We start from the raw sequence: 13,574 nt of genomic DNA on the forward strand, positions 1-13,574 counted from the left end.
AATACAGTGGGTTATTTTGCATGAAGCAGAGGTTTGACACACAACATCCTTAGTCATAGCCTGTCTCCCCTCTTTCTTCTGCTCATTACCACCATTATTCATTCCTCACTATCAACTGGTTTTGTCCCATCACTTTTTAAAAAAGGCTGCTGTTAAACAAATCCTTAAACAAAACTGGTTAAGATCCCAATATTCTCAGTAATCACCATCCAATTTTATAACCTTCCTTTCATCTCCAAAATTCTTGAGAAAATAGTTGCCTCCCAACTTTATGATCATCTGAAACATAATAATCTTCCGGAACCTTTTCAGTCCAGTGCCGCTATAGGTACAATAAACATTCAGCCAACAACTACCGTTCGGGGTCCTTCGAGTCACACTGCAGTGGCCCCACTTGGACAAACTATGTAGCATGGAGACCTGCTCGGGCACTACACATTTTCATTTCACTTTTCCTTTTGTAATATAACAAAAGTTGTCATAAGTTGTGTCTGACATTATTCTTCATAGTGTTTATAGAGAGATTTTGCCACTACCCACCTTGTAAAAAGATCTGTGGCTGTTAGAATGAACCTGCTGCTCCACAAAAGTGAACCGTGTCTCTGATCAGAGCAGCTGCAGTCTTGTAGCTTCGTGTTTGCAGGCGGGGAAGGTGCTTTGTTATAGCGTTCGGTCCAGAGAAGGGTTCGGACCATAGTCCGTTCGGCTGCAAATGGACTTAATAATAATCATAACAATAATAAAAGCACGTTTAGAAGATAATCTCGCTCTATGTCGGAGCTCTGCTGATTTACAACGGACTTCATAAGTTCAATAAAAAAAATAAAAAAACAAAAAAAATGGACTTCATAATATTTTCTTCTATGGTAGTGTTGTAATTTGTCCAGACCAATCACTATCTGATACGTCATCGGACCAACAGACAGCCAATCACATAATGTGACGTCAGCACTACTCTAAGGACCCTGAACGGTTGTTGTACCTATACCGCCCCTCACACAGCACTGAAACTGCTCTGCTCAAGATCGCAAATGACCTTCTCATTGCAGCAGATTCTGGCCTCCTCACCATTCTCATCCTCCTCGATCTGAGTGCGGCCTTTGATACAATTTATCACTCCCCCCTGCGTTGGTTCCACTCCTACCTCTCAGGCTGCACCCAATTCATTCAGCTTAACTCATTTAAATCTCTGCCTTCCTTTGTCTCTTCTGGTGTGCCCCATGGTTCTGTCCTTGGTCCTCTTCTTGTCAAGTCTTTTGGTCTCCTCCAGCTCCCGTCTGACTCAATAGACAGTGTTTTCCAAAGGACATGGAATCAACTCCATCACTCCTCTAATTTGCTTTGCCTTTGTGTTGATTTTGGCAGGTAGTTGTCTGATAAATGATGAACATGACAGGTTGAAAACCTTAAAAGACATAAATCAGAAATTCAATTTAACATTTCAAAAACTTAACATGTCAAACACACATCAACATGCTCTTAAATTTTTTTTTTTTGTTTTTTTTTTAACTTGTCCTGTCCTTGTCCAACAGCTAGGCAGACAGATGAGAGCTGAGGGCCTCTTGTGTTGGACATATTTTACTTTAACAAGAGGGGTTATTAATCTTCAGACAAACCAAATGTATGACTGAATAAACCCCTTTTGTAATTGAGGCCAAACTTTATTAATTTCAATCATGTTTGAAAATCTTTGGTGCTGGACCGGACGGAAAAGGAAAGAGGGGAAGAAGAGAGAGGGACGCTAGAGAGAGGGATGTTAGAGAGGGGGGGGGGGGTAGGAGGGTGATAATAGGAGGGGAAGGGGGGTAAGACCATGAAGCAGCATAAAGCAACAAGTTTACTACAAATTTAACTTAGAACCATCATTCAACATCAAAGATATTCTTAATTCATTATTAGTCCATACCAGTCGTGTCTTTGGTTTATTTGCTGGAGTTGGAGTGAAATCAGACCAAACAAAGACGCAGGTGTACGTTTTTCCAGTGATGAATGAGTTGAGTTAGGTATCTGTTTGTACATGCTCTGAACATAACCTGGCCCGGGTGGAGACTGTAGGTTTGGCCGGGGTGGAGACGTTCCCAGTTACTGAGATGTTGAACATGACACTTCCTTCCATCCCTTATCTTCTACCCTTTGATACTATTTTCATTAAATTTAATACAAAATGTCATTGTTTTACAGATGACACCCAGCTCTATGTATCAAGCAAGCCTGACTCCTCTCTTCCATTCTCCTCCCACCTCTCTATCTGAAATCAAAAACTGGTTCACCTTAAAATCTCTCAAACTCAATAGTGATAAAACCGACCTACTTCTCGTCGGTTCTCAATCCACCCTCTCCAAAGCTACAAGTTTTACTCTTTACATTGACTCATCTTCTGTCTCCCCCTCCCTGCAGGTGAAGAGACTGGGTGTATTCCTGGATAACTCATCATCGTTTCAGTCCCATATCAATGTCATTGCTCGGTCTGCCCATTTCCATTTCCATAACATTAATCGCCCACGCTCCTCCCTCACCGTCCACTATGCTTCTATTCTGGTCCACAGCCTGCTCACTTCCCGTCTAGGTTATTGTAATTTTCTCCTCTTTGGTCTCCCTCAAAAGACCCTCAATAAACTTCAACTGGTCCAGAACTCAGTTGCCTGCATCATCTCGAGAACCCCTTCCTCCAGTCATATCACCCCAGTTCTCCACCAGCTGTACTGGCTTCTCATCACCTCCAGTATCAAATTCAATCTCTTGTTGTTTACCTTGAAGGTCCTCCATAACCTGGTTCCTCCATATCTTTCTGACCTCCTCCATATCAAAACCCCCTCTCGTTCTCTTCGGTCCTCCTCCTCCTCTGTTACTGTGGAAAGTCGAGCCTTTAGCTGCTCGGCTCCCAAACACTGGAATTCCCTCCCTCCTGACCATCGTAACATGGACTCTTTATATTCTTTCAAATCAAATTCAAGACTCATCCGTTTAATTCTGCCGTTTCCTTTTGATTCACCTTTAATTTTTGTCTAGTTATTGTGCTTTTAATGTTGATTTTTAACCTTTGTTGTGTACAGTGTCCTCGGGTTTCTAGAAAGAAGCTTTTAAATAAAATGAATTATTATTATTATTCCATACTTTTGTCCATGTAAACCCTGAAACTATGAGGACATTTAGTTTGGTCTTAGCAGAGTTTTATTAGAGTTGCTATTAGAATTAGTTTAGGGTGAGTGTCTCTGTTACATGTTATGTTCAGATAAGAGAAATATATAAGACAAGAGAAGTGCCGATAAAGATAGAAAAACCACATTGTGTGTTAACAAAATGTAGTGGGTGCAACAAAAAATGCACAGCAGTGTTAGAGCAATCCAGCTGTACAGTTTTGAGCCAGACACCAGCTCAGTGGAGCAGACAGCCTGTGGCTTGCTGTGGTAAATTTTACGTTACAGCTACTAACTTTTTCAAAGTGAATTTTTTGTCTGCTCCAGACTCACAACAATTTGAATTAAGAAATACTGAATTGAATAAAGAAATGCAATTTTGAGCTTACCTTCCTAGATGTATGTATATATATTGTGTATATATAAATATATATCCTCCATCACGAGAAAAAAGCTACAAAAACATGTTTAAAAACACATAAAATATACTTTGCAATGAAGTAAGACTTTAATGATCTGTTGTAGAGTTTCTATTAGAATAAGTTTAGTGTGAGTGTTTCTTTGAGGAAGTTATATGTTATTTTCAGATAACAGCAAGAGATAAGAAAAGAGAAGTGCTAATAACGATAAAAACAAAACAAAATGTGTGTTAACAAAATGCAGTGTTAATGTTTGAAGCAGAGGTTTGAAACACAACATGACACACAGTTGAGCCTTGTTACCCCTTGATGTTGTCAAGGCACTAGAATCATCAATAGAACAATCAGGAAACATCTTGAATGACTGCATAGCTGTTTCTCTATTTTTTATGTTACATATGCTACATCTACCACCTGAGCCTGAAGCTGGAGAGGATTCCTGTACTGTGGAAGACTTCCTGTTTCAAAGATTGCACATCCCATGGAACTCAACCACTACAGACCTGTGGCCCTGATGTCTCACCTGATGAAAGCATTCATCCTGCACCCCCTCTGGCCAATGCCTAACTCAATGTTTGACCCTCTGTAGTTTGCTTACAGACCCATAACTGAATTGGATGACGCCATCATCTATCTGCTGGACAGATCCCTCTTTAACTGCAGCAGTTGGGGAGCAAGGATCATTGACTCTCTGAGTGACAGACCTCAGTCTGTGAGGCTCCATGACTGTGTGTCTGCTAAGGCCGTCCTTAGCACAGGAGCTCCACACTTTTCACTTTTCACTTTTAAATTCGCCAAATAAAATGCTTTCCATTTTCCTGGAAAGCTCAGGACTTCACTTCAACCTTTTTTTTCTTTTTGACAACATTTTGGTCATTAGGGTGTCACTACTGATCATCCTTCAGTGGTGAGGCTCACAGGGGACCAAACTACTGCCTACCCAGACACAGAGCTGTTAGGTTTCGTTTTTGGCACATGCAGAGTTATGTTGTTTCACCTGTTAAGCTTTTCCTTTGCTCCCCCTAGTGGCGGATTTGCGCATTTCGGTTATTTCTTTAAAAAAAATCATAACTCGCCACAGGAATGGACTAGAAACTTGCTTTCTTTTTTAAACATCTTTATGATTTTTACTCTTCCTGTGTGGGCCGGACTAAACCACCTGGTGGGCCGGATACGGCCCCCGGGCCGTATGTTTGACACCCCTGCGTTTAGCCTGTACACAACTGACTTCATCTACAACTCTGACCACTGCCACATGCAGGGGGTTTGGATGATACTGCAATCTTCGGATGTGTGACAGATGAAGGAGTACAGGAGGGTCATTGAAGATTATGTCTGCTGGTTTGAAAATAATGCGTCTTCCATAAAAACAGTTTATTTTAATCATTTTCTGGATACAGTTATCAAATACAGATTAGATTTGATGCTTTTTTTATCTGAAACAAACACAGTGATGAGAATATGACTGGAGTTAACCTTTTTTAACCCCTATGCTATCTTAGGCACTTTACCATTGGGAGTTGGGTCATCTAGACCCACTAGACAGTGCTCTGAACCTTTTTTCTTCAATGATTTGTGATCTTCACTGGTGTCCATGGATTACATGAAATCCTTTTCACCTTTATCCACCTTTGTCATGGTAGGGAGAACACGTCAATGTAAGGGTGGGGTCATCTAAGATAGCACAAGGGTTAAATATGACCTCTCTGCCCAAATTCATGTTACTTAATCAGTTACACAAGTAGAAGAACTCAAGTTTAAACAGTTGTTTATTTTTATTTAGACTTTGACTCTATCATTTGACTTTATCACTACTTCCCTCTCTTTTAGGATTGAGGGAGTCAATTCTCTGTGCTTAGTCTTTCTGCCTTAAAAAAGAAACTCAACATACCACTGCACTAAAAATGTTCATTAAACTGTTCATTAGCATTAATTCTCATTAAAACACTTCAAGAATGCAGGCTGAATGGTCAGACAGTTTCACCTCACTAAGTCTGGCCCTCTTTGCACAAATGTTGGACTCCCGTGCTGTAACCAGATGCCACCGCTGGAACAGGAAAGAGGGTTTAATGCAAATATCCTTTTTTATCTGGTCTGTTTCAACCCTGAATTTAAATGCCTAGAAGTTCCCCAAGAAGTCTTCCTGCTGAACGCTTCAAGTTCATATATATATATTTATATATATACATAAATGTTCTCAATTTTGATTTATTTGTTCTAAGAAGAGTTTTCTGCTTCTTTTCTTCACAGATCGTCTTCATCACCATCCACAGTTCTTCTCCCTGAGGAAGCAGAATTTAGAAGATCAAGCAGATTTTCTTTTCTAATAGTTCAAATAATGCTTAAGGTCAACAACTGGAAACACAGGAAATGATGAAGAGTAAAAGAGTGAAAGTACTTCTTCTAGTTCTCTGGTCCTCGTTCTCTTTGGTTCTCCTCCTGTACATGTAGACCAGAGCAGCAACCACACCCACAAACATCAACACCACCTTCATCACGGCTCCAACGATGATGATGATGTTGTGACCAGAAACATCTGCAGACAAAAGATTTACCAACATCAACTAAATAGATGTGTATGGATTATACATTCAAAACTTTGTCTGAGTGGATAAAAATAAATAAATAAACAGTTTTACCTGAAAAGTCCAGAACATAGACAGCATCTATCTTCACTTCATCATCTTCAACAAACTTGCAGGTGAATCTTTTGTTGTTTCCACTCTGATGTTTCACAATCAGAACAGAATCACAGTTTGTTTGTCCTCTAAACTCCAACCCAACACCTTCACCAGACAGGTGAGATCCTGTCTCATCCACCCAGATGATGCTGTTCTGTTTACAGGGAATTGTTCTATCATGTCTATTCAGTGAACACTGTAATGTAACACTTCCATTTCCTCTTGGATGAACTTCTGGTGGATCTTTAGAAACTGAAGGAAAACAAAAACAGAAAAGTTTCTCTGTTAGACGTTTTAACAAGAAAACCTTTTGTCCTTACAGTGACTACATTTACCTGCACACCATGTTCCAAAGAAAGAACAGATTTGACAATTTTAGAAACTATTCAGAGAAAATGTTTTCATTTGTTTCAACAGCAGAAATATTCTTGATTTTTGTGTTTCAGAGTAAACAAAGTCAGAGGATGATGGAATCACTGCTCGTCATTTTATGACAATAACTTTCAACAAATAATATTATGGAAATGAAATAAAAAATTCATCAAATGAACCCAAAGAAATGTTCTCTGCATGAAGCAGAAAATGCTCTGTTGTAGTCTCTTTCTTTGTCAGAATTATTCAAGTCAGAATACTCACTGCTCAAAGTATTAAGATACACCTCAAACTCATTCTTGTTCCTGAGCCGACAGAGAAATCGACCAGCATCTTCATCAGTGATGTTTGTGATGAGCAGAGAGCAGTCACTGCTCACACTCAGCCTGGAAGCTCTAGCTGAACTCTGGACAACATTTCCATTCTTTACTTCTGTTATTGATGCTGCATTTGGATCTTTCTGGTACAGCCAGTTAACATCAGAACATGAGGAAGAGGAGGATTTAGTTCTACAAGGTAAAAGGACGTCATCTCCAACTCTTTGATAGAGATGTTTAGTTTGTCCACTGATGTCTGTAGGAGAGAAAAGATCAAACTCAGAGAAAAGTTGAACCTTTAACACAACAGTCACTAACAAAATCACTGAAAAAATTGAGGTTATTCTCCTGAAAACTATTCTTTGTCATATGGGAGTTTTGAACTGCAGCATTAGAAAAGCCCAGTCATGACCACACAGATGATTCTGCTGAGTCATGAGGGATGCTCCCTGCAATATCTCCACATGGCGAGCTGGGATGGTGACAAAGATGGTGCAGGTGTGTGTCGCCTGCTGTCTGTCCCTTCTTGGTGTTTGTATGATTCTGCTCTTTTTGATAAGCTTTACACATATAACAACCTCCCTACTGGTATATGACAGAGAGTCGCTTCTGGATTTCCAGTCTTTAATGAATGTTTCTGATTCACATCATTCCCGTGGACAAGAATCTTTACCACCGTTTCTGGAGGGAATTCCATTGTTCCTCTGCCGCTCATCCGCCGGGGCCCCTTCACCGTGGAAAAGACGCCACTGTCGCCTCGGTAAAAAATCGAGTACCGAAAAACTTGTTTAGATCGTTTTTCTGGACACACCAAGGCAAAGTTTCCTGAGCTTAAAAGTTTTTGCCCTTCACGGCGCTTGCTGGAACCCGCAGTCAGCTGGCTGATACCTGTCATCGGTTTCAAGGAGCTGTCAAACGCTTGCAGGCCCGGCTCCCCCCACCCGCCCCGACGAGGGATCAACCCCCGCAATCTACGACCTCTGCCCCAGGATGTTTGGGGATCCCGGCAGTCTGGGCCTTCAAGAATCACCATGGACACGCTCAGGTTTGCGCTTCTGAACGCGCGTCCAGAAGAAGAATTTTTAACTTTCATGTTCGTTTTCACAGTCTCATGTTTTAGAACTCATGAGCGTTTGTCAAAAGTTTAAAAAATTAGTCATAAAGAAAGCTATTTTCTCTTAATATTTCAACGTTTATTGATGAAAATAAAACAATACTTCAGATACAAATCTTAAAAAAGTGTTACTTCCTGCTGGACGGAGTAGGAGCTCTGATGTTATTATGTCCTGTAGCAGCAGTCACTGACTACAATGACCATATTGTTTTCGCAGTTGGAACAACTTTGCCACCTTTCAGCGAGAATGTGACCCCCGCCGCATGCTCGAAAAGTCACCAAAACGTGCACACACCTGGGACAAATTGCAAATGAATTTTCCACAAAGTCAACCTCACCCCCCCAAAGACGATGACATCACGGCCAGCGATCCAGTCAAAAAAATGAATGGGCCAAAGATCGCGTATGGGGCCGAACAAAATGTACTTCAAAATACAGTTACGAAACAAAAACACGTGTTGGGGATATCCCAAAGATGTTTTTAAATCATTATGGAACGACCACACGACCTACGGCTTGGTGGCCATTTTGTGGCGAACTCTGAGAGTTGGCGATTTTTGTGTTTTCCCACGATATGGGAAAACGACACTTTTGTTTGAGCGATTTTCACGCAATTGCACACACTTGCTGCCAGCTCCAGTCTACAAACACCACAGAGGTGTCGTTGACCTTTGACCTTGGGAAAAGGCCGCCGTCCTCCATTTTTAAAAAAAAGGCCCTTTTAGGCTCACATACAAATGAAAACTCGTCCTAGGGATTTTTTTTGCCATTGTCTCGTAACTTCTCAGGCATCCATAACAAGGTGATGTGGACAAAATGTTGGAGTTAGACGTTGTAGATTTTGAACGGCGTGCGCGTGGCGCATTCGCAACCATTGCCATCTTAGCTGGCTCGCACATTTTTATCAGAATGTCATGAAGAGGAAATATGATGTGATCAATATGGTTTTATATGCAACGTGGTGTTAGAAATATCACGCATAGTTAAGGTCCAACTGCAATTAACTTCTGTGATGATTACATTAAAAGACTGAAAATATATAATGATTTTTAATATAGTCAATAAATATATAACAACCAACACACATTTTTAAATGATCCACAGTGATGTTGTGTAAAAGGTTTTTTGTGTTTGAATCTGAAAATCCTGACAGAGCAAAGATTCACAGGAATCACTGAAAAGAACAGAATGTGTTTTTGTTTCTAAACTGTGAACAAATATGTGGTTAAAATATGATTTGATAAAACACAATTATAAACTAAAATCCTTCAAAATGTCTTACCTGTTAGAACGTAGACAGCATCTATCTTCACTTCATCATCTTTAACAAACTTGCAGGTGAATCTTTTGTTGTTTCCACTCTGATGTTTCACAGTCAGAACAGAATCACAGTTTGTTTGTTTTTTAACTTCAAACTCTGGATTTTTACCAGACAGTTGAGATCCTGTCTCATCCATCCAGATGAAGCTGTTTTCATTACAGGCATTTGGTCCATTAAAACTCTTTAATGAGCATGTTAGGTCGACTCTTCCATAAACATCTGAAGGAGACGAAGAGTCTAAAGAAAAACAAACAATAGAAAATAGTTTTCAGTCTATTATTTTTGACCATAATTGATTTTTCTATTTAACATTTTTAAATGTGTGACAAATTTACAGTTTTTACTAAAATCAATCAAACTGATCTGAAGTTTATCAAGTTAAACTAAACAGGAAACTCTCAAACTCTCTGTTCACCTCATTAATCAGTGATAATCAGAGACATTGATCTTTACTGTTTATGGATTCATCAATTCAACCTATTTACTATATAAAGAATGAAACATGTAATGATATTTTCTCCCATGAGTCCACTCTCTCACATCTCTCACACTAAACATGCTTTGTCAGCAGTTTGACCTTTTTCCAACCTAAATGATTCAATGAGTTCACATGTCAGAGTCTCTTCAGGGTTTGAGCTTTTTGTGGATCAGATCAGAATGTTGACATTCATGTAATCACAGAATTATTAAAGTCAGAATACTCACTGCTCAAAATATTAAGATACACAGAAGCTTCATTTTGGTAATTGTTTCCAAGCCGACAGTCGTATTTTCCAGCATCTTCATCAGTGATGTTTCTGATGAGCAGAGAGCAGTCACTGCTCACATTCACTCTAACTGAACTCTGGACAACATTTTCTTTGCAGCTTATTAGTTTCAAACCAGGTTTCCCAGGTCTGTAGAACAACCAGTTAACATCATAGAATTGGTCAGAGGATGTATGAAGATTACACGGTAAAACGACGTCCTCTCCAACTCTTTTATAGAGCGTCTCCTGTTTAAGACTGAAACCTGCAGAAACAAGAAGAAACAGAAAATTACAATCAGAATGACAAACAGAATCATTGATAAAAACTTCAGGTTTCTAAATACAGAGTAGAAATCGACAGTCTGCACACATGTTTACTTTCCTCTAATATTGACCTCATTCACATTTTAACATTTTTAACTGACATTTTCTGAATAGAATTGTAAATTCAGATGAGCACTTATTTTTTACTGTAATTGATGGTATGTACATCTCTTTTCCTCTTTTAAAATTTTTTGTTTGTGCTTTTAGAATTTGAAAGAAACAGCTACAAACAAACCAACATCTAGTTCAGGGGTCGGGAACCCATGGCTCTTTAGCCATATCTAGCTCTTTTGATGGTCACATCTGGTTCGCTGACAAATCTTCAATTTTAAAAAAGTTGTTTTATTAGACCAGTCCGTTTTGGGCGATGCGATGCCAGGGGGGCGCGCAGTAGTGTGATGCTTGGAGAAAATAAGTGTCTGGGCCACTATCAGTTTACTGTTGTCTGCTGTATCACAGAATTTGTACCAGCCTGAAACCTGCGCATGCCCGTCCCTGCAGCTGCGCAGCTCCTGTCTCTGAGGAGGAACGTGCAGCTGCAGGGACGGGATGTGTGAGAAGAAAAAGGGGAGGGGAGAAGCAGCGCACTGATTGTCAAAACTTACACCACGGTCCAGGTGAATACTCGATTCTGATTGGCTGCTGGGTGTGCGTTAAAAAGTGATATACCACAGTGATAACCGCACGGTAATAAAAGAAGTTCCGGTCACCTAGCTTAAATGTTTTGTATCACTGCGCCGTCTTCTTTAAAACAACCTTTTGCTTCATCATTTGGACAAAAACAAGCGGTACGAAGTGAACTTTTTCTCTGAACTGATGCTTTATTCAACCCATCGGAAAGATCAGCGTATATATATCACTTTATATCGCCGAATCTTGACTGCAGCGGTGGTGAACCGATGGTGCAGCGTGACACGGACTAATTGTACCACATAGTTTGCTTTTTGTGAGAAAGGCGATCCAAATTGGAAAAAAAACAAGAATTAAGGACTAAAAACTGGTTACTATTTATTAGTTTTGTAAGTGACCATGGTATAAGCAGGTAAATGGCCTTCGAAGTATGCATTATCTCTTTTTAATGCACTTTGCAGAAGCAACCGTTCAGGCTTCCACGGCGTGCGTTAAAAACTGATAATGCACACTTCGTCGGCCATTAACCACTACTTAGAACAAGCTGCCCGTCACATTCCACACACTGCAGCATATGAGTGCTGCTATACTGACAATGTTTCAGAAATTCCCAATAGATCCTTCACAAACATAATTTTTAGGTACACTTGTAATATGAACTCACAGATCGTGCAAATTTTAGAATGTGCATTTATAAACCCGCTCTGATTTGTGAATCTCCCCACATTTGATTTGTGAGAGATTTCTCTTTGGTGAATATTGAGACTCCCTTCACGCTGCAGGTCAACTAATGTCACCATTGGCTAATGGCGACATTAGTTTCTCTCCATTCTTAAAATCTGGGCTGAGAGTGAAGTCAGCCTCCAATTGTCCTGTTGTATACCCCTAAAGTTAGAACAGAGGTATAATACTGACTTTAATCATGATGTATGATTTGATTTTGTTACTCCTAACTAGGGGCTTTGCATCTTCTAAATTTTAAATTTTTTCTGCCATGCTTGTGTGCCGTGCACCTTCAGTTCTGACATCAGTGTGGAAGCTGGAGAAAGTCTAAGGGGCCATTCGATTGGCTGAAAGCTAGCACGCCTGCTTTGCTGATGAGTTTGATTAACAGTTTCATTTGCCAATGGTGACATTAGTTGACCTGCAGCGTGAAGGGAGTCTCAATATTCACCGCAGAGAAATCTCTCACAAATGTGGGGAGATTCAAAAATGAGAGCGGGTTTGTGAATGCACGCTCTAAAATTTACAGGATCTATGAGTTCATATTACAAGTGTACCTAAAAATTGATGTTTGTGAAGCATCTATTGTGCATTTCTGAAAAATGTATTGTGTTTTTCTGAAACTCAGCGTGCACATTTGTGAGAAACACTCATTCTGCATTTGCAGAACACACTGTGTGTTTGTGAAACACAGGTTGTGCATTTGTGAAACACAACGTGAGAATTTCCAAATTTATATTCCACGTTTGCGTGAAATTACAGTTGTGAATCAGAGCGTGTGTATTTGTGAAACAGGTTGTGTGCATTTCTGATTATTGAGACTGAATTAACTCCATAGACCTACAGTAACCAGAATAAAAAACCCTAAAAGAGGTTAAGTCTCCATGTGTCAGTGTTGGAAAGGGACGCTACAATATTGTATGGCTCTCACAAAAATACATTAAATATATGTTAATGGCTCTCTCTGCCAAAAATGTTCCCGACACATGATTTATATTATTTACAACATTTTGGGCATTAAAACAAATAAAGCCATTTGCAAACATTTGGTTATTTTTCTAACATTGATTAATTTAAGTCATGAATGAAGAGAAACTTTAAATCCTTAAAAGAAAATTAGTTTAATTCAAATATGCATTTTTGCAGTAAATTGAACTTTTAAAACTTAAATTTTGCATTTTTTTCAAAATAAAAAAAATCTGTTGACTAAACAAATTACACCAAAGTTGTTTATTCTTCTTAAGGAATCTTTAAATTAAAATATATTTTTTTATCAAAAACAAAAGAATAAATTTAACCATCTTTATTCTATTAATAACCTACTTTTACAATTCACATCGTTTTTTTTAAATCACGTTATTTATAAAATATACCCACTATTTATTGGTTAACATTAACAAATATGTATTACCTCCAGACTGAAGCATGAATATAAGGATTAATTCCAGCAGTAGAGTCATTTTTAGTTTTTTGGTTTCTCGCTGTAAATGTTCATTTCCTCTTTGATGAGGACTAAATAGAAAAGAAAGTATTGGCTCCACCCACTCAATATTTTTAGTGTCAGTACATTTGTGAGTGATGTCAGAGTGAAAGGATAAATTAGAATAAAATAAAACATAAAAATACATTTCTAAAGGTAAAAATTAAACAAAAAAAGACAATTGATGTCTTTATATTTGAAGATAAAGTTCCACAGTTCATCAGTTTAGTGTCATAAAAAGAAAGTCTTTCTTTTTCATGCAGTCAGGAGTGTCCTAAAAGAGGAAATTCAGTGTTTCTTCATTTTCT

The 13,574-nt window shown here is 39.0% G+C and overlaps 2 protein-coding genes across 2 annotated transcripts in view; both read right to left on the minus strand.

Moving 5' to 3' along the window:
- LOC101155651 (titin-like) overlaps positions 1-2,913 on the minus strand; it is a 73,680-nt gene extending 70,767 nt beyond the window's left edge. The window contains exon 1 of the mRNA XM_023953293.1: positions 2,751-2,913. Within this exon, the coding sequence (XP_023809061.1) occupies positions 2,751-2,913 (163 nt within the window). The remainder of the gene's footprint in view (positions 1-2,750) is intronic.
- Positions 2,914-5,767: 2,854 nt separating this feature from the next.
- LOC105358411 overlaps positions 5,768-13,574 on the minus strand; it is a 56,870-nt gene continuing 49,063 nt past the window's right edge. The window contains exons 5-9 of the mRNA XM_023952914.1: positions 9,323-9,598; positions 6,874-7,182; positions 6,196-6,489; positions 5,955-6,092; positions 5,768-5,838 (exon numbers count right to left, since the gene is read on the minus strand). Coding sequence (XP_023808682.1) covers positions 5,801-5,838; positions 5,955-6,092; positions 6,196-6,489; positions 6,874-7,182; positions 9,323-9,598 — 1,055 coding nt within the window. The 3' untranslated portion in view covers positions 5,768-5,800. The remainder of the gene's footprint in view (positions 5,839-5,954; positions 6,093-6,195; positions 6,490-6,873; positions 7,183-9,322; positions 9,599-13,574) is intronic.

The sequence above is a fragment of the Oryzias latipes genome, chromosome 24 (assembly GCF_002234675.1).
Source record: "Oryzias latipes chromosome 24, ASM223467v1".
NCBI classification, from domain to species: Eukaryota; Metazoa; Chordata; class Actinopteri; order Beloniformes; family Adrianichthyidae; genus Oryzias; species Oryzias latipes.